The sequence below is a fragment of the Myotis yumanensis genome, unplaced genomic scaffold (genome assembly GCF_028538775.1).
Source record: "Myotis yumanensis isolate MYYU_CA2020_CCGP unplaced genomic scaffold, mMyoYum1.0.hap1 SCAF_3, whole genome shotgun sequence".
In the NCBI taxonomy this organism is placed as follows: Eukaryota; Metazoa; Chordata; class Mammalia; order Chiroptera; family Vespertilionidae; genus Myotis; species Myotis yumanensis.
Window position 1 is genome coordinate 198,383,428 of NW_027223754.1, and position 21,373 is coordinate 198,404,800.

Genomic DNA, 21,373 nt, shown 5'->3' on the forward strand with positions numbered 1-21,373 from the left:
ATTTCAAAGTATATTTAAATTGAAACTAAAATAAAGGTGAAAAATAAAAGATGAAAAAAGATAGAACCTCCCCTCAATACAAAAAAACAAAATTTTTAAGTGAAATTCAGAGAAAAACAACTCAGGAAGATGAATTTTCAAGAATAGAAAATGAGTTTTTAAGAGAGAACAAAGTGAATCACCCACAATCTAATCATTTTATATGTTAATGTCTTAACATGTGAACACATTAAGTTGGCATTTCTCTTCATAGAATCTCTGAAATGATTACCAGGTCATTATGGTTTTCTTGAGCACCCTCTGAATTCGTACTGATGGCATCTGGAGAGGTTTCACCATAATTCTGTAGGTTTGCAGTCGCATTTGCACTATTTGCTGGGTTCTGATAATTTGTACTTGAGTTCTTTTTAATAACTGAAATAATACAAAATAAACTAATAAAATCAGTTTTACCAATAATCCAAAAATGTTATATTTATCTAACTAAAATGGGCTATCCCTTTAACTTTTTCCTAAGCATAGCCTTGTTTAAAAGACAATAAACAAAGAAAAATTAAATTGTGATTAGTTAGCAAATAATAATAACTTCTCACAATAAAATGTTAGCGGCCCTAACCGGTTTGGCTCAGTGGATAGAGCGTTGGCCTGCGGACTGAAGGGTCCCGGGTTCGATTCCAGTCAAGGGCATGTACCTTGGTTGCGGGCACATCCCCAGTAGGGAGTGTGCAGGAGGCAGCTGATCGATGTTTCTCTCTCATCGATGTTTCTAGCTCTCTATCCCTCTCCCTTCCTCTCTGTAAAGAATCAATAAAATATATTTTTTAAAAAATAAAATAAAAAAATAAAATAAAATGTTAGAGATACTTAAGCCCTAAACTTAGTCTGAAATCTACCACAGCTGACTTCAGCCTGTGTTCTCCATGCAGGCATGGTGCTTCTGTGACTAGCAGGTTCGTGGTCAGCCAGCGTGGCCCACTTTACTCTGTTCTACATTGGATAATTCCAGTCTGACCACTTAATTTTTCTTTTTAGTACCCTACAGTAGCTTCTAATGATCTTCTACATGAAGTTAATTCCACTACCATCAATGTAATCATTCTCCACTCTTATCTACCTGCCATACTTTCTCAATGTGCTGTATTATTTCCATATTTCTCAAATTCTCTGAGGTAAAAGACAATTTTTTTAAGTGTCTGTCACAGATCAATTATTAGAAAATTACTAGAAAAATTAGTAAATTACTAGAAAGATTAGAAAAGTCAAAGACATACAAAACATGGTCTCAATGTTTTTATTATATTTACTACCATATAATAAGCTTCCATGAGCAAATCCTGCTATGGGACTAAGTAGATACAGTCTGGACTCCTGTCCTAGGACCACATACTTAAGAATCATCATGCTAATTAAGGTCACCTAATCAACATTTCACATATAGAAGTCTCTGTAAGAGCACTAGTAGCCTTAATGCTATTCTGCTTTATGATCTACTAGAGGCCCGGTGCATGAATTCATGCATGGGTGGGGTCCAGCCAGCCCGCCCTGATTGAGGCTGATCAGGCAGAACCAGTTGGGGGGAGGGGATGCGGCTGGCCAGGAGGGACAGCAGGCAGTTGGCCGGCCAGCCCCGCCCCCCGGTCAAACTCCGGGTTGAGGGGACAATTTGCATATTAGCCTTTCATTATATAGGATATACAAATAAATGCTAGATGTAAGCCACACAAAAAAAGAGAAATATCTGGTTAAAAGAAGCACATATAAGATACATATATGTAATATAAATGCTTTATTGTGTTGTTTTACCTTTTTCCAAAAAACTATCACTTCCATCACTTTCTAACAACTGTTCTTCCAATATCATGCTATCAAGTGAAATGGTATCCAATGAGGTTTGTGAGGAGCTTCTTTTTATGTTCTTATAAGATGTACAGTGTGGAACCAGGTTCGGTGGGCAGTGTTCCTTAGGCTTCCCACTGTTAACAAACAAAATTATTAGAAGATCATCACATATAAGGTAAAAAAGTCTTTCTAAAAAATACCTCTAACAAAATAAAAATATGTATACAGTATCCACAAATTTATAAATATATTTTATAAATATAACCTTAAAGTATTTTCATATTTTGAAAAACCTGCTCTTCCATGTGTTAACTCTAACAATGCCATATTTTGCCATGCAATTTCAGGTCAAAAATCAAAATACGCTCATACACAAACTCCCCCGCCCCCTCCCAACAGCACACTATTACCTTAAAGACGACTGTGATTTAAGTGTTCTCACTGTGGGTGCTTCTTCTTTACTGAATTCCAGGTTCTCAGTGAGCGAAGCTGTTTCTGGCAGCAAATCTTCAGCTTTAAAGATCGACTTTATGGTTTCATTTCTTTTACTAGTTAAACTACTTGAAAGCACATTTTGATTACCATCATTATCAAATGACAGCATGTCTGAATGTTCTCTGTAGTTTAAGACACTATTTGAATCTGTAAGAGATAAATTCCTTTTGTCCCTTGTTTCTAATCCAATTTCTTCTGAGCCACTTTTGCAAAGAATTCCACTACTTTCATCTTCACTTATTCTCTCTAAATTTTTATCTGACAAATAATCCAGAAAAGAAATGCCTTTTTGCAGATTTGTATCACTAGCTGATTTAAAAAGCAAAGGATCCTTCAAAGGGACATGGCTAAGGTCAACACTCATAGATCTGTTCTCTGACATATGATTAACAGTTACACTTCTAATTTGATTGATACCATTACTAACTTGTTTCCCTTTTGAAGATAAGAATTCTCTGTTTTCTGTAGGCAAATAATCGGGAACTATTGGGTTCACACCTCCAGAAATAGGAGACTTAAGAGTATTTGCTTGTTCTACTGGATGTAGTAAAAGAGCCACTTCTGCACTTTTAAGTAAAATTCCAATGCAAACGGATGTCTGACTAGCAGGACTGCCAGTCACCGCTTCTACATCATTCCTTAAGTTCTCTGAAAGCAGGATAAGTGATTCATGGAGGAAAAGCAAGAACAGATACTGGTAGTGATTGATCTGCATACTGACGTGTTTATGAACATGAACCAGGACGTGAATATCTGCATCTGATGAAGAGGAAAATCTTAAAAATGTATCGGAAGATTTCTGCCTACCATTTGTTAAGGGCTCAGACTCTGTACTGTAATACTCCTTCAAGAGCTTTTTCCGCTTCAATCGGCCAGTCAGATCACTAGATTCACTTTGTGATGTATTTAGAGATACTTGATTACAAGTCTGAAGCTCTTTTTGAGACAGTGCATACCTTGTTGGCTGACAAATCCAGAAAGAAAGAGGGAAAGAGTCTACAAAGCTTAGTGGTCGTCCTTTTCCGCTTTTCATCCCTTCATAATCTATCCAAAATTGAGAAAAGTACACAGCCCAAACATCTGTGGCAGCAGAAGTTTTAAGAGTGTGTTTATTCAACTTGGGAGTAATATTTCCTTTATAAACTTCATGCATTTTGGTATCTTGTTCATGAGCATGTCTCTGGAAGATTGGATGTAGAAGATTAAAACTGTCACCTGACTTGGGGAAGCTAGTATACGTCTTACTGAAAAAGTCACAATCTTTAAAGTCTTGAAACAAGGCTTCTAGGTCAGAATGTCGACAGTTTGGACAGTGCCTTGTATTTGTGGCAATCATTTCAGAACTCTGAATAGAAATTGCATGTGGTTGATCTTGATGACATTCAGATTTCATTTCAGAAGGAATAACAACCTAGAAAAGAGAAAATATTTTAAAAAAATAAAAATATATTACAAATCCATATAAGTTAAAATAATCAAGAACATGACTTAGCTCAGGAATTCTTTTTGATTTACCCCTCAAAATACTAGTTTCCTATCCAGACATAAAATACTCTCCCTCTACCCCCAAAATCTTTTTATTAAACTGAATAAAAAGGATTTAAGTGATTTACCACTAAGAAACGCTTGAAAAACAAACATAAGTAATGAATAATGTGCATAGTATACAAATATATTTGCATATAACATATCACAAAGTTAAAAATTTTTAAATTAAATCAGTACTATTAAATGCTTACTATGCCCTGTGTACATATAAGAAAGTGCCAAGTTTAAAAAAGGAAAAATTTTAAAGATATTTGAGGTTCAAGGAATTTGGAGGATGAATAGATGAGTAAATGGAATGACTTGATAGATGTTAATCACTTTTCTGGGAGAAAACAATTAAGAAAATAAACTTAAGTGTATAGGTGCAACTATTTACTAAAATAATTTTCCAGGGATGATTAATCCCAGTGCTTAAAATACATCAAAAAATTCAAAGTGATTGTTTTTAAAACTTTTCATACTCAGAAAATGTAAAGATCATTATATAATTGTATCTTATAATTATAAATATCACAAAATGTGTTTCTTTTTTTTTTTTTTTTTAAATATATTTTATTGATTTTTTACAGAGAGGAAAGGAGAGAGATAGAGAGTTAGAAACATCGATGAGAGAGAAACATCGATCAGCTGCCTCCTGCACATCTCCCACTGGGGATGTGCCTGCAACCCAGGTACATGCCCTTGACCGGAATCGAACCTGGGACCTTTCAGTCCGCAGGCCGACGCTCTATCCACTGAGCCAAACCGGTTTCGGCAAAATGTGTTTCTTTATATTGAATATTATAAGATCTTTGAAACATTTCTGCACTGTAATTGTTAAGTATTATTAACCTCATTTTACAGAGAATTAAAGGTACATAAATTGTCTTCCATCAACACTGAAATTTTCTTTCTTTTTTTTTTTTTTTAAATATTTTATTGATTTTTTACAGAGAGGAAGGGAGAGAGATAGAGAGTCAGAAACATCGATGAGAGAGAAACATCGATCAGCTGCCTCCTGCACACCTCCTACTGGGGATGTGCCCGCAACCCAAGTACATGCCCTTGACTGGAATCGAACCCGGGACTCCTCAGTCCACTGAGCCAAACCGGTTTCGGCAACACTGAAATTTTCATCCATGCCCAAGTCTTATTCTATTTACTATATTAAACTGTTATTCTTTTTTTAATTTTCCTTCCTTTAAAGTTTAAATATCCATGGACTTCAGACTACCAGTTACCTGGCTATAATATAAAGCAACTTTCTATTACCTTTGGGTATTAATAATAGAATAAGTGTAAATAAATAATACTTAGGTATAATTTTAAAGCTTCATTGTATTATTTACTCTCCTTAAAACAAAATTTTATCAGCTCTGGTGAGAAGTATGAAAAAAATGACTGACTTAAACTTCTACTGATTACCTCCAAATGGATAAGCAATGAAAAATAAATAAAAGAAAGATAAAGAACCAGGGAAAGGTCTCTTAAACCTTCTATAACAAAATTAAAACAAATTTCAAAATCAAAATCAAGATCGCAATGAAGCTGATTTAAATTGAGCACCCCTCTTAAATTCTGGAAATTAAAATGGTGTTAACTTTTCTTCTGTAACAATGGTTATGTTCTCATAGCCACTTGTTTATATGGTACCTTTAGCATTAAGCCATCAACTCGAATATCAACATGCTCATCAGATTTTGAATTGTCATTCAACTTGTATATAGCCATAAATTGACTAAGGCTCTGTTTTAAATCCAATAGAAATTGGTTTAACCACAGAATACTTCTTTCATCCACAGTAAACTGTAGTGCATTCAGCTGGCTATAAAGGTTGGGAGATGGAACTGTGGAGAAAAAAAATTTTAAAAGGTTTTTAATAAACAGATAGTTTTTAACCTTCCCTGAGAACAGAAAAGACATTTTTAACAAGTTTTATTCTTTTTCAATTTAGGTAAAAAGACTTTCAGATGTTCTTTCCAAAACTGAAGTGACACGTGTGGATTGATAGCAAACACGTTTAGATATATAAAAACAATTTTTTGTTTCACTAACTAAAAAATATGTAATTTAATCTAAAACTAGCTATATAAATGGGAAATACTGTTTACATCTATTTTCCTAATGTGATAGTACCAATTAGCAAACTTCAAAAAACCTTACCTTTTTAATGAATTATGACACCAAAGTTGTGATCGTTAATCCCTTATTTCTATAAGGACTTTTACTACCTGAATCTGAATCTGAATCCTCCACAATGAAAGAACCAAGTCTTAATGATTAATTTCTTATGAAAGTGGTAAACCAGGCGAATCTTTTTGACAGGAGGGACCACGTGCAGTTTTACTCTCCCCTTAATCCTAAACCTACCATAGTGCTTGGTGCAAAGTGAAAACTCAATTATCCCTTAAATGATCAAATGAATACTCTTTTTCATAGCTTACCAAAATAGAAGAATGCCTAGGGGTTGATAAATGTTTTAGTGCCAATATATGTTCAAGTAATATTTATAATTACAGTGTATATCACTTCCTGAAATCCACATATATTTGCATCATAAAAGCCAATATTATTTTCAGATCATTTTGATGAAGATATTTTATTCTAAATATTCAGACCTATTTACTTCTACCAAAGCAAAGTAGTGTGTGTGTGTGTGTGTGTGTGTGTGTATATATAAATTTTAAACTATATTAATTTAAGGAAAATAGGCTCAAGTGGTGGGATACCAGCAAAGATAGCATTATAACAATGTCCTGAATAGGATTTATTTGCCTGCCTGCCTGCCTTCCTTCCTTCCTTCCTTCCTTCCTTCCTTCCTCCCTCCCTCCTTCCCTTCTTCCTTCCCTCCCTCCCTTCTTCCTTCCCTCTTTCTTCTCTCTCTCTCTCTCTCTCATTTACTTTCTTTTAGCAAAGATTCACTGAATGGTAACTTATTTTGTGAATTGTGTTAAGCACAAAGAATTAATTTTTAAAAATAGGGCATGGTCCCTTTCTTAAAAAGCTCATAGACTATTACACGAGACAGACATGAAAAAAGCAAAATTATAATTCAAGTCCAATAGAGACATTCAATTGGGATGTAGAGGTGCTTGTCATTAGAAATAGCAAGGAAGTGGGATGCTGAGAAAGGGAAGAAAGGAGAAGGAATCTCAAGTATATATTAAGTGATGATGACAGCCACAGAAAAGACTAGACAGCAAATGTGGTCCTCAAGGCTAGAGCACAAAAGGAAAGGACCCTGACTGAGATCTGGGACAGAGGAAGAAACCTGGTGCTCTAAGCAGCAGAAAGATCTACATGCAGTTTCCAATGGGGGTCTACTTCTGAAATAGATTATTATGTACCTATTAAAGTATTTAAAATGAATTTGGAGAAACCTGGGATATGCTCATATAATTAAGAGAAAAGAACAGGATGTAAATCAAATATGTAAGAGAAGCATGCATTAACAACAGAACAATACTCTACTTCTTGTTATGGTTTGAACTATGTCCCCTCAAAATTGATATGCTGAAGTTCTAATCTCCAGTACCTCAGAATATGAATGTATATGTAGATAAGGCTTTTAAAGAGACAATCCTATATAATAAAAGGCTAATATGCAAATAGACCAAACAGCAGAACAACCAAACAACTGGTCACTATGACATGCGCTGACCACCAGGGGCCAGACCAAGGCAGGGCGCCAGTCGCTGTCATTGGGGCAAGCCTCTGGTGGTTACTGAAAATTCTTTGCTCCCGCGCACCGTGGTCCCACCCGGCACTCACACCCGCTGCCAGCGCCAGAGCCTCTGCTCTATTGTTTAAACCACTCAGTGTGTGCTTCTTTGTTATGGCAGTGCTATTCACACTAATACGCTTAGGTATTAGAAGAAGGTGCTCTAAATTGTAGGATATTTTTAAATTTTGGCAGTTTATAAATATATAATAAACATATTACATTTATAATTATTTTAAAAGTTGTATGTTTTTTTTGTTGTTTTTTTAATATATTTTATTGATTTTTTACAGAGAGGAAGGGAGAAGGATAGAGAGTTAGAAACATCAATGAGAGAGAAACATCAATCAGCTGCCTCCTGCATACTCCCTACTGGAGAAATGCCCGCAACCAAGGCACATGCCCTTGACCGGAATCGAACCTGGGACCTTTGAGTCCGCAGGTCGACGCTCTATCCACCAAGCCAAACCAGTTAGGGCAAAAGTTGTATGTTTTTAAAGTTAGATAGCTTAACAGAGAAATGAAACATAAGGAATGAAAGTGGATCCCTATACATGGGAATTCAGTATACTACCCTCTTAACATTTAAGTGTGTTTGAAAATTTTTCATAATAAAAACAGTTAAAACATAACACCTAGCAATTCCACTCCTACATATCTAGGGGTCTAGGATTTAAATTGCTGGGGGAAAAGTTATATTTGTATCAGAAAAAAATGTATAGGTTATAGAATGAGATTTTAATTCCTTTGGCACATGTTAATAAAACTGATAGAAATAAACCTAGATTAGAAGCTAGAAATCCTGGAAACTAGCCTTCACTCTGAAGAAAAATTACTAGTTCAATGATGCATTACTTAAGGAAAACAATTTTGGGAGGTGTGGGAGAGGGCTGGAAACAATAGGATTACCCAATAATAGACAAATGGCTGTGAATGCCTGGGGAAACCAGTGGGGAGAAACGAATTTCGATTTAGAAGACCCATGCTTGAGTTTCAGCTATGCCACTCTACTGTTTATAAGGTGCTGAGCAAATATCTTTATCTTAATTTTCTCATCATTTTAGTCAGGAAGGTAGAAGAAACAAACGAATGAAAAACACACAAGACTGTTGAAAAACATAAAGCGGTGAGGATTAGATCCCAAAATCTGGCACAAACAAAAATTAAAGTGATAAAATAGTTCTGTTTGTTTCTCCAAAGTAATTTCCAGGCTACCCCCTTTTGTTTTTAAATATTTTTTAAATTGATTTTTAGAGAGAGAAATATTGATGTGAAAGCAAAACACTGATCAGCTGCCTCCTGCACACCCCCAGCCAGGAATCTAGCCCACAACCAGGGCATGTGCCCTGACTGGGAATTGAACCAGCAACCTTTCGTGGCACGGAATGATGCCCAGCTGAGCCACACTGCCCAGGGCAGGCTACCGTCCTTTTATGTAACAACAAAGGCATGAGATCAGAAATCCCCTTTGAAACTAAGAACCTATATTAAGTCAATATTAAACAAATGGGCAAAGTAGGTCAAACTATTTTGGAATCCCACTTTTAAAGAGAGGACGTAAAAAAAATTTTCCCCAATAACATAACCTATTTCATTTAAACACTTCTATTCAACTATGATTTTTAACTGTAATAATGAAAAAGGTACCACATAAACAAGGCAAATTTTAGTTTGAAGGACTCCTAGATCAATGGAGACAAACAAAACAGAATTTTAACAAAGAACACAAATGTAGAATCATTTTAACTTTCAGGAGCGAAAGTAGGTTACAAATAAAAATTCATGTAATATATGTTTAACTAAAGACAAATGCCAAAAGTTCTCCAAGGTGTGTGTGTGTGTGTGTGTGTGTGTGTGTGTGTGTGTGTGTGTATATATATACACACACACATTAAAACCAGGCCAAAAAATTCTGTGTAACTAAAAGGATAACTTCATTATTTATTTTTTCCAATTAAATACAGTTTTATATTTATGTAACAGAAATATCAATGGAGTTTGACTAAAGGGAAAAAATTATCTTATTCTATAAATAGCCTAACTGTCATTAAACAGTCACCAAGTATAAAAATAAGTAAAAATTCAAGGATAAAATGAAGCACGAAGACTACATAATTCCTGACATTAAGTATCCTACAAGCTAGTGAGGGAAAAGAACATATGAACAAATAATAATATATAAAAAGGCTATACTGGAATCGTATACTACACACAATGATAACAAGAGTAAAGAACAATGGACCTTTGCTTCTTTTTTCACATTTATAAAACTAAAAAACTTAGCAAGAAAAAAAACAACTTCCCAAGTCTTGAACAAATGATAACAAAATAGGAAACCCTCTTACTTGGAAAATCCTTTCCATCTGGATAGTAATATTCTGTGAATTCTATATAGACAGCTGACATTTCTTGTGGAAGATACAGGGATTTTTTATTGCAAGAAATCATACTTTTGGGGGAAGAACGACAATGTTCTGCTGTAGAGACCTAAAAAAATAATTAAATTTCCTAAAGTAACACTGAATATCAAAGCCCTTATGCAGTATAAACAACACTTCAAACTCTTAAAACTGCTTCCAATAATTTATGAATGGTTAATTTCCAAAGAAAATTTTATTATATAATTAACTTCACATGAAGTTATTTTAAAATCAACTATTCAGAAAACTATAATCTCTTTGGAATATTATCAATTACAAAATTAACTTGTACAACATTCCTTGCAAACTTATTATTTTGAGCCTTAAGATAACAGACAGAATATTTCTACAAGATAATACAAATAAGTCAATGGCAGGGTCTGGACATAGTTCTAAGTCCACAAGATTAAAAAGCTTCTCTAATATATACTTTATAATAATTCTCTACTCAAATTTCTTTATTAAGAAAAGTATTATATACAGTTTTAGTTTGAGATGATAAAAAATTATGAAGATAAACAGTGGTGATAGTTGTACCACAATGTGAATATACTTAATGCCAATGAACTCCACACTTAAAAATGATTAAGATGATAATTTTTATGTTACATATATTTTACAATAAAAATAATACAACTATACTTCTCAAATCCTTTAAATTATTAAAAATACACTATTAGTTTTAAGGTTCTCATTATACTCACCCCAAAACTGATGATTTATAATTATATTAAAAATGTATATACTAATTTCCCCAAAGTTCAACCAATAGAGTTTTATCAATTTCACTTATTTATGCTTACTTAGTAGACTAGAGATGTATCTACAAGTAATTTTTTTCATTCATTCAAAAAACATGTATATTTCTCACAACGTGAAATGCTTTTTCAATAGTTTTCTCCTATGTAAGTTACTAATCAAACCTTTTGATTATGTGTAGTCTATAAATTTAAGTCAGTTCTTTATATGATCTAATTAAGAAGCTTTTCTCTGCATATATGAAAATAAATCCTTTTCAAGTCAAAGTGTCAAGTTATTTTATAGTCAATGGTTTATTCCCCCTTTTCCTTTAAGTTAGAAAGTTATTAAAAATGGAATGAACATTCTATTTTATTTTCTTCCAGTTGCTGTTGTTTTGTTTTCATGTATTTGTATTTGTATATGTGGAATTTCTTTACCATATTTCACCTTCAACCATTTGAGATTATGGATAATTCATTACCATTTAAATTTATCAAATCTCCTTCCTACTTTAAAGTCTGTTTCAAATGAAATGCACTATATATAGAATGTAAAGAAAGAAGCAATTGCACAATTAAAAAAAAAAACACACACACAACTCTTAAATCAGGATTTCCCAAAATTAACACCATTTAGGGCCAGATAATTCTTTGTTGTGGGGGCCATCCAGTACATTGTACAATGTTAAGCGGAATCACTGGTCTCTACCCACTAATGTCAGTAGCAACCTCCTCCTCCAACTGTAACAACCAAAATTGTCCTCAGGCAATGCCCAATATCCCCTAGGGAGCAAAATTGGCCTCAACTGAAAACCAATGAGTGAAATGAAAACTTTTCAGATAAAACTAAGTTCAAAGTCATAGGCTTATCAAAATAAATGAGAACATTTCATAATTGCTAATACACATCTGAAATACTTCCTTTTATTTTTAAAAAATATTCTATTGTGTTGGTCTCAAGGACTGTGAGGTTAGACCATGTTGTGAGATCATAGCCCGAATAATATTTTTAGTGGAAATAGGATATAGAGTTCTTAGCTATAAAATTATGTGCACTATATAGACAATACTTGATAGTTCAATAAAGCAAAAAGGTATTTTAGTTTCTTCCACTAAGACAATTGTGTAATAAGGAACCTGGACTACAGAGAAAGGTCTGGCCTCTGTCCCTGCCCCTGGGAGGCAATTCTAAGTTACTGGAATTTCCTATTCATGGTGGATGACCCCGGGACCACAACATGATAGTTTATGCCCACAAGATGTCTCAGAGTAGGACTGGCCACATTTTGATTGCCTTAGTAGTGCCTAGAGGGTGGACACCTTGGGTCACGGGGTATCAGTATACCTAGAGACTGAATTCAACTACGAGGGCAATATTTCATGCATACTGGTACATGTCCATGTCAGGAGGCTAAGGTGTCCTGAGGAAAAAAGCAAGTTCTGAATTTAGAACCGTCCCAGGCTCCATGTTATGCTTCTCGTATGGCTGATGCTAATTTGTATTCTTTCCCCTGTAATAAATGTGACTCTGACTATAGTAATTGATTTCAGCAAGTTCTGTGAATTTTTCCAGTGAATTCTCCAATCAGTGGGCAGTTTATTGAAACTCCTGAACTTGCAGTTGCTATCAGAAGTCTGGTGCAGAGTTGGCAATTTAAAGGACTTCAAGCTTAACCACACACTGTGCCTAACCCTGGGAAACTATACACACAGAAATTAATGAACTAATATTTTCTATCCTATCTAATTTAGTCACTTCACAAAACTAGTCAAGATGTGTTAAAACAAAATAGTGGCATTAGTTTAGAAAAGTTGCTTGCAGAAGATACTGAACGTATTTATTAGAAGATTTAATTTAAAAAGTGAAACATACCTGATATATATTGAAATCTGCAAGTCTAACCACAACAGAACTAGACATTAACTTAGCTTTGGACTGTTGAGAAAATACTGAAGGTATTCTGGAAGTCCCTTTCACAGCTGAGTCTTTCTCTGTGGGAAAAAAAATCCTTTCAGTTTACTGCAAATTTTTTTTCTAACAGTCACTCTTTTACTGTTATGAAAGCTACTAGAAATAAAGGTAAACTCTGATTTCTCAAATGAGATAATATATGTGGAAATACTTTACTAGTATATGTAAACTGATATAAAAATGTTAAGTTATTGTGATTATTTTTTCATGTTGATTAGCCCTTAACTAGGAATCACATCACATTTAAGGTACTCTCATGTGATAACTTTTGGCTGAAGTATTTATTAAGAGAAGTCTAAACATTTAAGAGTCAAATATTCTATCTGGGTATTAGCCTTATATATTTTTAAAAAGTGCTTTGTTCCATACACCTATGGTCTGAATGAGATGCAGGATATTCATACACTAATTAAACACAATACTTATTCAAAGAAACCATCATTTTATGAAAACACGCACACACACACACACACACACATATCAGGGTAATGCCATAAATACAATAACAGGGGAATGCCATAATGTTGTTATAAGTAAAATACCTGTTTGTGTGTGCTGGGGAGAGGCATGTGTTGGGGATTTAGGAGGTGAACCTACATTATGATCCTTTATAGCCTGTTTAAGCATTTCGACATTGCACTCAAATTCATGTAACAACTCGTCGGCCCATCCATTTTTTGTCTTGGTTGCATCACTAAAATACATCCAATGATTACAACTATCTCCTGAAAAATGAATAACAAGAAATTGCACTGAAAAGTTCACCATTTTCATTTATTCTCGTATGCTTTTAGTGAGATTTATTCATATTCAAGGGATTCTTCAATTTCCCAATAAATTTATAGCCTTTACCTACTACAGATTTTAATATTCCTAGAAAATATGAGCAAACAGTTGGAATAGAGGGAAAGAAGATCAAAAGGAAATAATCTAGGAGGGTTTCCACCTAGAAGCAACCCTTGCTAAAATGTCACTCAATGTTTCCAATGGAAGCAGCACTGCTGGTGTACCTGCACTGAATGCTCCACCACCTGGCATAGCTCCACCAGACAGAATCCCAGAGAACAACAGCAAAGAAAATAGTCTTTTCATCAAAGATCCGTTGAAAAGTGATTAACAAAAACTTATCCATAAAAATGATGAGGATTATTAAAAAACTGAAGAAACTGATAAAAATTCCCAAGATAGACATCAGTCATAAAGATATCTATACTAATAAAAAGATAATATGCTAATTACACCGGACGTCTTCAGGACCACCTTCCGGATGTCCTTCCTGACACAGCCGGCCAGGGCAAAGCCGCCCATGGTCCCGGGTGCCTGTGGCCGGCCTGGGCAAACCTACCCCTGGTCCCAGGTGCCTGTGCCTGGCCAGAGGGAGAGAAGCCCAGGTCCCGGGTACCTGTGGCCAGTCCGAGAAGGGGAGCCTGGGTCCCGGGTGCGGGGCCAAGGAAGAGGCAGTTAGGGGTGATCAGGCCGGCAGGGGAGCAGTTAGGGGCGATCAGGCTGACAGGGGAGCAGATAGGGATGATCAGGCAGGAAGGCAGAGGTGGTTAGGGGCGATCAGGCAGGCAAGCAGAGGGGTTAGGGGCGATCAGGCAGGCAAGCAGTTAGGAGCCAGCGGTCCCAAATGTGAGAGGGATGTCCCAAATTGGAGAGGGTGCAGGCCAGGCTGAGAGACCCTACCCCCACCTCCCCCACCCCCGCCGTGCACGAATTTCTATATAGAAGTTTTTTACAGAAATAATTTAAAAATCAGGATTATGTTTCTCTGTAGCAACAATGAAAGAAATCTACACTAATAAAAGACAAAGATGCTAATTGACCGTACCTTCGCTATACCCAAGCCATGCCCAACAGCCAGTCAGAGCGACTATATGCAAATTAACCCAACCAAGATGGCGGCCAGCAGCCACGGAGCTGGAGCAAGCCAGAGGTTTGGTTGCCCTGGCGATGGAGGAAGCTAAGCTTCCTGCCTGCCCTGGCCGGCTGTGGCCTCCGCAAAAGGCAACGAAGTTTCAATTATAGAAGCTAAATAAATCCCAGATACCTGCTTCCTGCCAGCCTCCACTGGGAACTTGGGTGGCTGTGGGCTGTGGCCAGCCAGCAAACAGCCATCAGCCCCTCACCCAGGATGGCCACACCCTCATGGGGTGAGGGTCCCTGGTGGGGGACTTGGCCAGCCTGCAAATAGCCATCAGCCCCTCACCCAGACTGGCCAGGCACCCCAGCAGGACTCCCCACCCTGAATGGGGTGTGGCCAGCCTGAAAATAGCCCTCAGCCCCTCACCCAGGCTGGCCAGGCACCCCAGCAAGACTCACACCCTGATCCGGAACCCCCTTCAGGGCAAACTAGCCAGTCCCCATCCATGCACCAGGCCTCTATCCTATATAATAAAAGGGTAATATGCAAATTGACCCTAACAGCAGAGCAACTGGGAATCATTGGTCACTATGACACACACTGACCACCAGGGGGCAGACACTCAATGCAGGAGCTGCCCTCTGGTAGTCAGTGTGCTCCCACAGGGGGAGCTCTGCTCAGCCACAAACCAGGCTGATGGCTGCCAGTACAGCGGTGGTGGTGGGAGCCTCTCCTGCCTCCTCAGCGGTGCTAAGGATGTCCGACTGCAGCTAGGCCTGCTCCCCGCTGGCAAGTGGACATCCCCTGAGGGCTCCAGGTAAGCCAGAGGGATGTCTGACTGCCAGCTTAGGCCCAATCCCCTGGGGAGCCGGCCTAAGGCAACAGGTGGTCATCCCCCGAGGGGTCCCAGACTGTGAGAGGGCACAGGCCGGGCTGAGGGACCCTCCCGAGTGCTCAAATTTTTGTGCACCGGGCCTCTAGTATGTATATAAAAGGGTTAAGAAAAGAAAATCTACATTATAACTAAAAGTTTTACCTCACAATATGAATGATTTCTACTGTTAAAAATATTTTAGGTATATGTAGCTAACTTATGAATCTGGAGAAATAAAATATTAGAAAAAGCCCCTCTAACAAAAATCAAAACAAATAGTACAATCTTTAAAATTTGTCAGGTAGTGATATAGAAAGGACAAACAATGGGAGATAACAAACTGTAAACAGAAAAATGTTATCACTTTTTAAAATCCTAGAAAACTCAGTTTGTGTGAATTAAAAATAACAAACCACATACCACCAAAATGCAGAGATGTGCATAAGGTCAAATTACTTAATTTGGCCATAAACATATATTCTTTTGCTTTTATAAATTATTTGAGGTGAGGAACCTATCAATATTTGATTATTAAGGAACCTAATTAACTCTTATTTACTAACAAAATTTCAAAAATAGAAAAATATTTTTTGTAATGTACCTGGACTTCTATGACTTAGCTAAAATCTTTGTTATCCTTTTGCTTTAAATTCTTTTTTTGATTTTTTAAATACAGTGGGGCCTTGACTTACAAGTTTAGTTCGTTCCATGACGGAGCTCGTAACTCAAATTACTCATATGTCAAATCAACAGTGAACGAGTGAGATACGTGCTGCTGGGTTGATGTTGTGGCATTCACTGTGAAGTTCGCTGCGCCAACTAGCGGTGGGGTATCTGAAGCTGGCTCGTAACCCGAATTTTAGCTCGCAACTCAAAGCAAAAAATCAGCTGAGAGACGGCTCGTATCTCAAAAAACTCATTAGTTGGGACACTCGTAAGTCAAGGCCCCACTGTATCTAAAAATATCATTAAAAAATTCAAACATAGCCGAAACCGGTTTGGCTCAGTGGATAGAGCGTCGGCCTGCGGACTGAAAGGTCCCAGGTTCGATTCCGGTCAAGGGCATGTACCTGGGTTGCGGGCACATCCCCAGTAGGAGATGTGCAGGAGGCAGCTGATTGATGTCCCTCTCATCGATGTTTCTAACTCTCTATCTCTCTCCCTTCCTCTCTGTAAAAAATCAATAAAATATATTTAAAAAAAAAAAAAATTCAAACATATTAATAAACTTTTTGTGTAACAACAGAATAGCATAAATATGTATCCTCTGTATTATGATTTTTTTAAAAGTTTTAAATTAGTTATTTAGATTATTGCCAATGTCTAATAATTATACTTTCTAATAATCTACATAAACCTCAATATAAAATGCATGAATATTTCCTATGGCAATTATATTTTCTTGGTAGGATACTATAGAGGGAAAAAAAACAAATGCCTTGATTTCCTTTTGCTTTAAAAATTACATTAGCTCTCTAAGTGTGAAGAAGAGAGCACTCCATCAGCAGAGGCCCTGCCACACAAGGAGGAATGAAAGGGCGGACTTTGTTTTTCTAGTTCAGTTTGGAGAAAAATAGATAGGATGGAGCTCAGTCTGAAAAGAGCAGAAACACGAATAAGCAAATTTAGGCCTTTGTCTTCATTTGAATTCTAAAGAAAAGAATGCAATTAAGAGTTCTATCAGGGGAGAGGAATAAACTGGAATTACAACTGAAATACAGAAAGGCTTCCTGAATAATCAACGGAAAACTCACACAGGAGAGAACCCTGATACCCAAGGACCAAAGGTGGAGACCACATAGAAACTGGTAGGAGGGGCAGAGGTGCCAAAGGGCCGGGCAGGCACCCACAGATGGCAAGTGAAGTCCCAGAGAGATATCTCAGCTGTGGTGGGGGGAAGTAGGGGGAGTGCCACTGAGAACTCTGGTATCTAATCCAGAAGCTGGGTTCCCAAGCAGAGAACACCAAACTGCGAAGGTAGCCAGATAACATCTAGCTGTGAAAAGCAGTGGGGTGCTTTCTGCCAGGGAGTGGCAGATCGAAGTTCAGGCACCCTCTTAAAGGGCCAATGCACAAAATTTCCCTGTGGAGCCACCCACCTTGTGCTCTGGCAGAGGGAGGGTGAAGTGGACTGGAGCTGTGAGAGCAGAACCCAGGACAGGGGACTCGGAGGACAGAGCTCAGAAGGCAGATACCCCAAGTTTCCTGGGCTGAATCATTTCCTGACACAGCAGAGGACACCTTTCCCACATAGACTTCTGCCTTGCCTGGGGAAAAGACAGTTGACACATCCAATTGGAAAACTTCTTGCCCTGGGGCCACTTAAGAGATAAAAAATAAAAATTAGCTTCCAGGCAGAAGCAACTGTTCCACCCTGCTGAAAAAACTCTCCCTACACCTGAGGATGATTGCCTCGGGGCAATTCAAGTCAGAATCCTATTAGTCTGTAGACAGAGGCGGCATCTGGTGGCTTTGAGTCTTTGCCTGATCCAAGCAGTCAGAAACAGCCTTTAACACTGTCCTGCCATAGATATTGAGAGGTGAAGAGGATCTACCTAATACATAGTCAAAAACTCAAACAGACAACCAAAATGAGGAAATAAAAACAATCCCCAAATGAAAAAACTAGTGAATTCTCCAGAAGAGATAAATGAAGCAGAGATAAGAAATTTATCTGAAACAGAGTTCAGAGTAATCATGTTAAAAACGCTCAACAGGAGAAATCAAGATGGCGGCATAGGTAAACAACTGAAATTGCTGCCTTGCACAACCACTTCAAAAATACAACTAAAAGACAAAACGGACATCATCCAGAACCACAGGAAGGCTGGCTGAGTGGAAATTTTACAACTAGAAGGAAAGAGAAAAGCACACTGAGACTCAGAGGAAGTGCGGAAGTAAAGCGCAGAGGTACGGAGGCGCACGTGAAAAGGGCTGGCAACTGAGTTGTCTTTTTCAATTGGGATGGAGTCACAAGCTCCCGACGGCTCTGAACTCCAGTTCTGGGTGAGACTCTGGGGACTGAGACTCATATGGGGAGAAACTGGACTGTCTGGCATCGGGCAGAATTCGAGGGCGGCTTTCTCTCAGAGGTACTTGCAGTGATTACCGGGGGACACTGAGACCCGGGGCCTCTTAGGGCACGGCTGAGGATCAGCCATAGCTGTTGCTCTGCCCTGTTGATTCCCTGAGACCCCAACCCACCCAAGCTGTGCGCAGAGGCTTTTAAAATTACCTAACAAACTGCAACTGGGTCAGAGAGACCCAGAACATCCAAAAGAAGGCCCAAGGCCCCACAGCAGATTGCATTGCTTCACAGCTGGGCCTCATCTGGGCACCTCCAAAACCCAAACAAAGAAGAGGAATCTGCAGATTTCTCTGTAGCTCCTGCTGGGTAGCCTCAGTCAGAGGCTAAATTAGCACCTCCTTAGAGATCCAAGAGCCAGTGTACCCAGTGGTCAGAGTGGGACCATCCAATTACAACTCCTCAGATCCATAAGGGACACACTCAGGAGGCAGACTCAGTGAGCACCAAAGCCCCAATGAAGCAAGTCTTGCCCCATAAGGGTGTCTCCAGCACAGAAGTTCTCCCACCGTAGACACAGCTGATTCTCACAGACAATTGGCCTGGAGGTCAATTCCTCCCAGTGATACCTAAAACAATCAAGGCTTAACTACAATAAAACTGTGAACAAAGCCCACAAAGGGGTGCACCAAGAGTTTCCACCTCAGGTAATTGGGGAGGCTGAGCCACGGGGCCCTCTAGGACACCTAGCACACAAAGGCACTCTATCAACACAGGGAAGCAGCCAAAATGCGGAGACAAAGAAACAGGACACAAATGACAGAAATGGAGGAAAGCAAACTACTGGATATAGAGTTCAAAACCACACTTTTAAGGTTTTTCAAGAACTTTCTAGAAACCGCCAATAAAGTTAGTGAGACCCTCAAGAAATCTAGTGAGACCCTAGAGGATATGAAAAAGGACCAACTAGAAATTAAGCATACACTGACTGAAATAAAGGATATTATACAGAGATCCAACAGCAAACTAGAGGATCGCAAAAATCAAGTCAAAGATTTGAAATACGAAGAAGAAAAAAACACCCACCCGGAAAAACAAAAAGAAAAAAGAATCCAAAAATATGAAGATAGTGTAAGGAGCCTCTGGGACAACTTCAAGCACACCAATATCAGAATGATGGGGGTGCCAGAAGAAGAGAGAGAGCAAGATATTGAAAACCTATTTGAAGAAATAATGACAGAAAACTTCCCCTACCTGGTGGAAGAAATAGACTTACAAGTCCAGGAAGCGCAGAGAACCCCAAACAAAAGAAATCCAAAGAGGACCACACCAAGACACATCATAATTAAAATGCCAAGAGCAAAAGACAAAGAAAGAATCTTAAAAGCAGCAAGAGAAAAACAGTCAGTTACCTACAAGGGAGTACCCATAGGACTGTCAGCTGATTTCTCAACAGAAACTATGCAGGCCAGAAGGAAGTGGCAAGAAATATTCAAAGTGATGAATAGCAAGAACCTATATCCAAGATTACTTTACCCAGCAAAGCTATCATTCAAAATAGACAGTCAAATAAAGAGCTTCCCAGTCAAAAAAAAAAAAAGGCTAAAGGAGTTCATCACCAACAAGCCAGCATTACAAGAAATGCTAAAGGGATTTGTTGTAAGGGATTGCCGAGAAGAAACAGAGAGAGAAACCTAGCCATACAGAATTGAAATAGCTATAAATAAATACCTCTCAATAATAATCCTAAATATAAATGGACTAAATGCTCCAATCAAAAGGTGTAGGGTAGCTGAATGGATACAAAAACAAGACCCAGCTATATGCTGTCTACAAGAGACCCACCTCAAAACAAAAGACACACACAGGATGAAAGTGAAAGGATGGGAAAAAATTTTCCATGCAAATGGAAAAGAAAAAAAGCTGGAGTAGCAATACTGATATCCAACAAAACAGACTTTAAAAGCATCATACTAAACGAAATAAGCCAATCGGAGAGAGATAAATATCATATGATCTCACTCATTTGTGGAATATAATGAACAGTATAAACTGATGAACAAAAAGAGAGCCAGAGGAGGAAAAAATATTCTAGAATATAATAGAAGTAATCCTGTTATTTGCAGATTTTTAATATTTCCTACAACTTTCGTGATATCATACTATGTTAGTACAGTTTTGGTAATATTATTATACTTAAAATCCTTTTATTCTTGAAATATTAATGTATACTGCATGTAATATTATTATATGTAAGATCGTTTTTCTTGAATAATTGGTGTTTATTGCATAAAACATTATTATATTTAAGATCGTTTTTCTTGAAATATTAAGGTTTATTGCATATAACATTCTATTTAAAATCATTTTTCTTGAAATAAAAAAACAAAAAAATTACATCAAAATAAAATAAATTGGTTTTATAATATAATGCAAGATTTATGTCATTTAAAGAATTTGTTATACATACCTGCTTTGTGATACGGATAATAATCTATAGTCAATTTTGTAAAAGACAGTTGCATAGCCCCTCCAGTAATACGTCTATTTGACTCTGGGAAAAGAAAAAAATGGATTTGAGAGAAAGTGACAAGAATATTAAGCAAATATCAGAAACACTTAATTTACCACACCTACAGTACAAGCAGTAATAACTGTCTCTCTGTTATCATGAATAATACGTTAAGGATTTTAGGAAATGCAATTCAATCTAATAAGTATTAAGCCTCAATCACTTGCAAGGTAATAGGATTAAAAATGAGGATACAATCTACTTTTATATTTACAGCCCTAACCACATGTCAAGCATTGTTTTAAATACTTTAGGTATACTTACTCATTTGCTATTCATAACAACCCTATAAGATAGGTACTATTATTAGTAGTGTGCCCATTT

At 37.4% G+C, this 21,373-nt stretch overlaps 1 protein-coding gene across 3 annotated transcripts in view; it reads right to left on the reverse strand.

The window, feature by feature from the left end:
* BLTP3B (bridge-like lipid transfer protein family member 3B) overlaps positions 1 to 21,373 on the reverse strand; it is an 81,095-nt gene that overhangs the window by 11,210 nt on the left and 48,512 nt on the right. For 2 of the 3 annotated variants that reach the window (XM_070410890.1, XM_070410891.1), the window contains 8 exons: positions 20,948 to 21,031; positions 13,257 to 13,439; positions 12,616 to 12,734; positions 9,928 to 10,069; positions 5,515 to 5,708; positions 2,250 to 3,745; positions 1,804 to 1,973; positions 272 to 414 (listed from right to left, as the gene is read on the reverse strand). In XM_070410890.1, coding sequence (XP_070266991.1) covers positions 272 to 414; positions 1,804 to 1,973; positions 2,250 to 3,745; positions 5,515 to 5,708; positions 9,928 to 10,069; positions 12,616 to 12,734; positions 13,257 to 13,439; positions 20,948 to 21,031 — 2,531 coding nt within the window. Of the gene's footprint in view, positions 1 to 271; positions 415 to 1,803; positions 1,974 to 2,249; positions 3,746 to 5,514; positions 5,709 to 9,927; positions 10,070 to 12,615; positions 12,735 to 13,256; positions 13,440 to 20,947; positions 21,032 to 21,373 lie in introns of those variants that run through there. The other variant, XM_070410892.1, reaches the window with a different exon arrangement.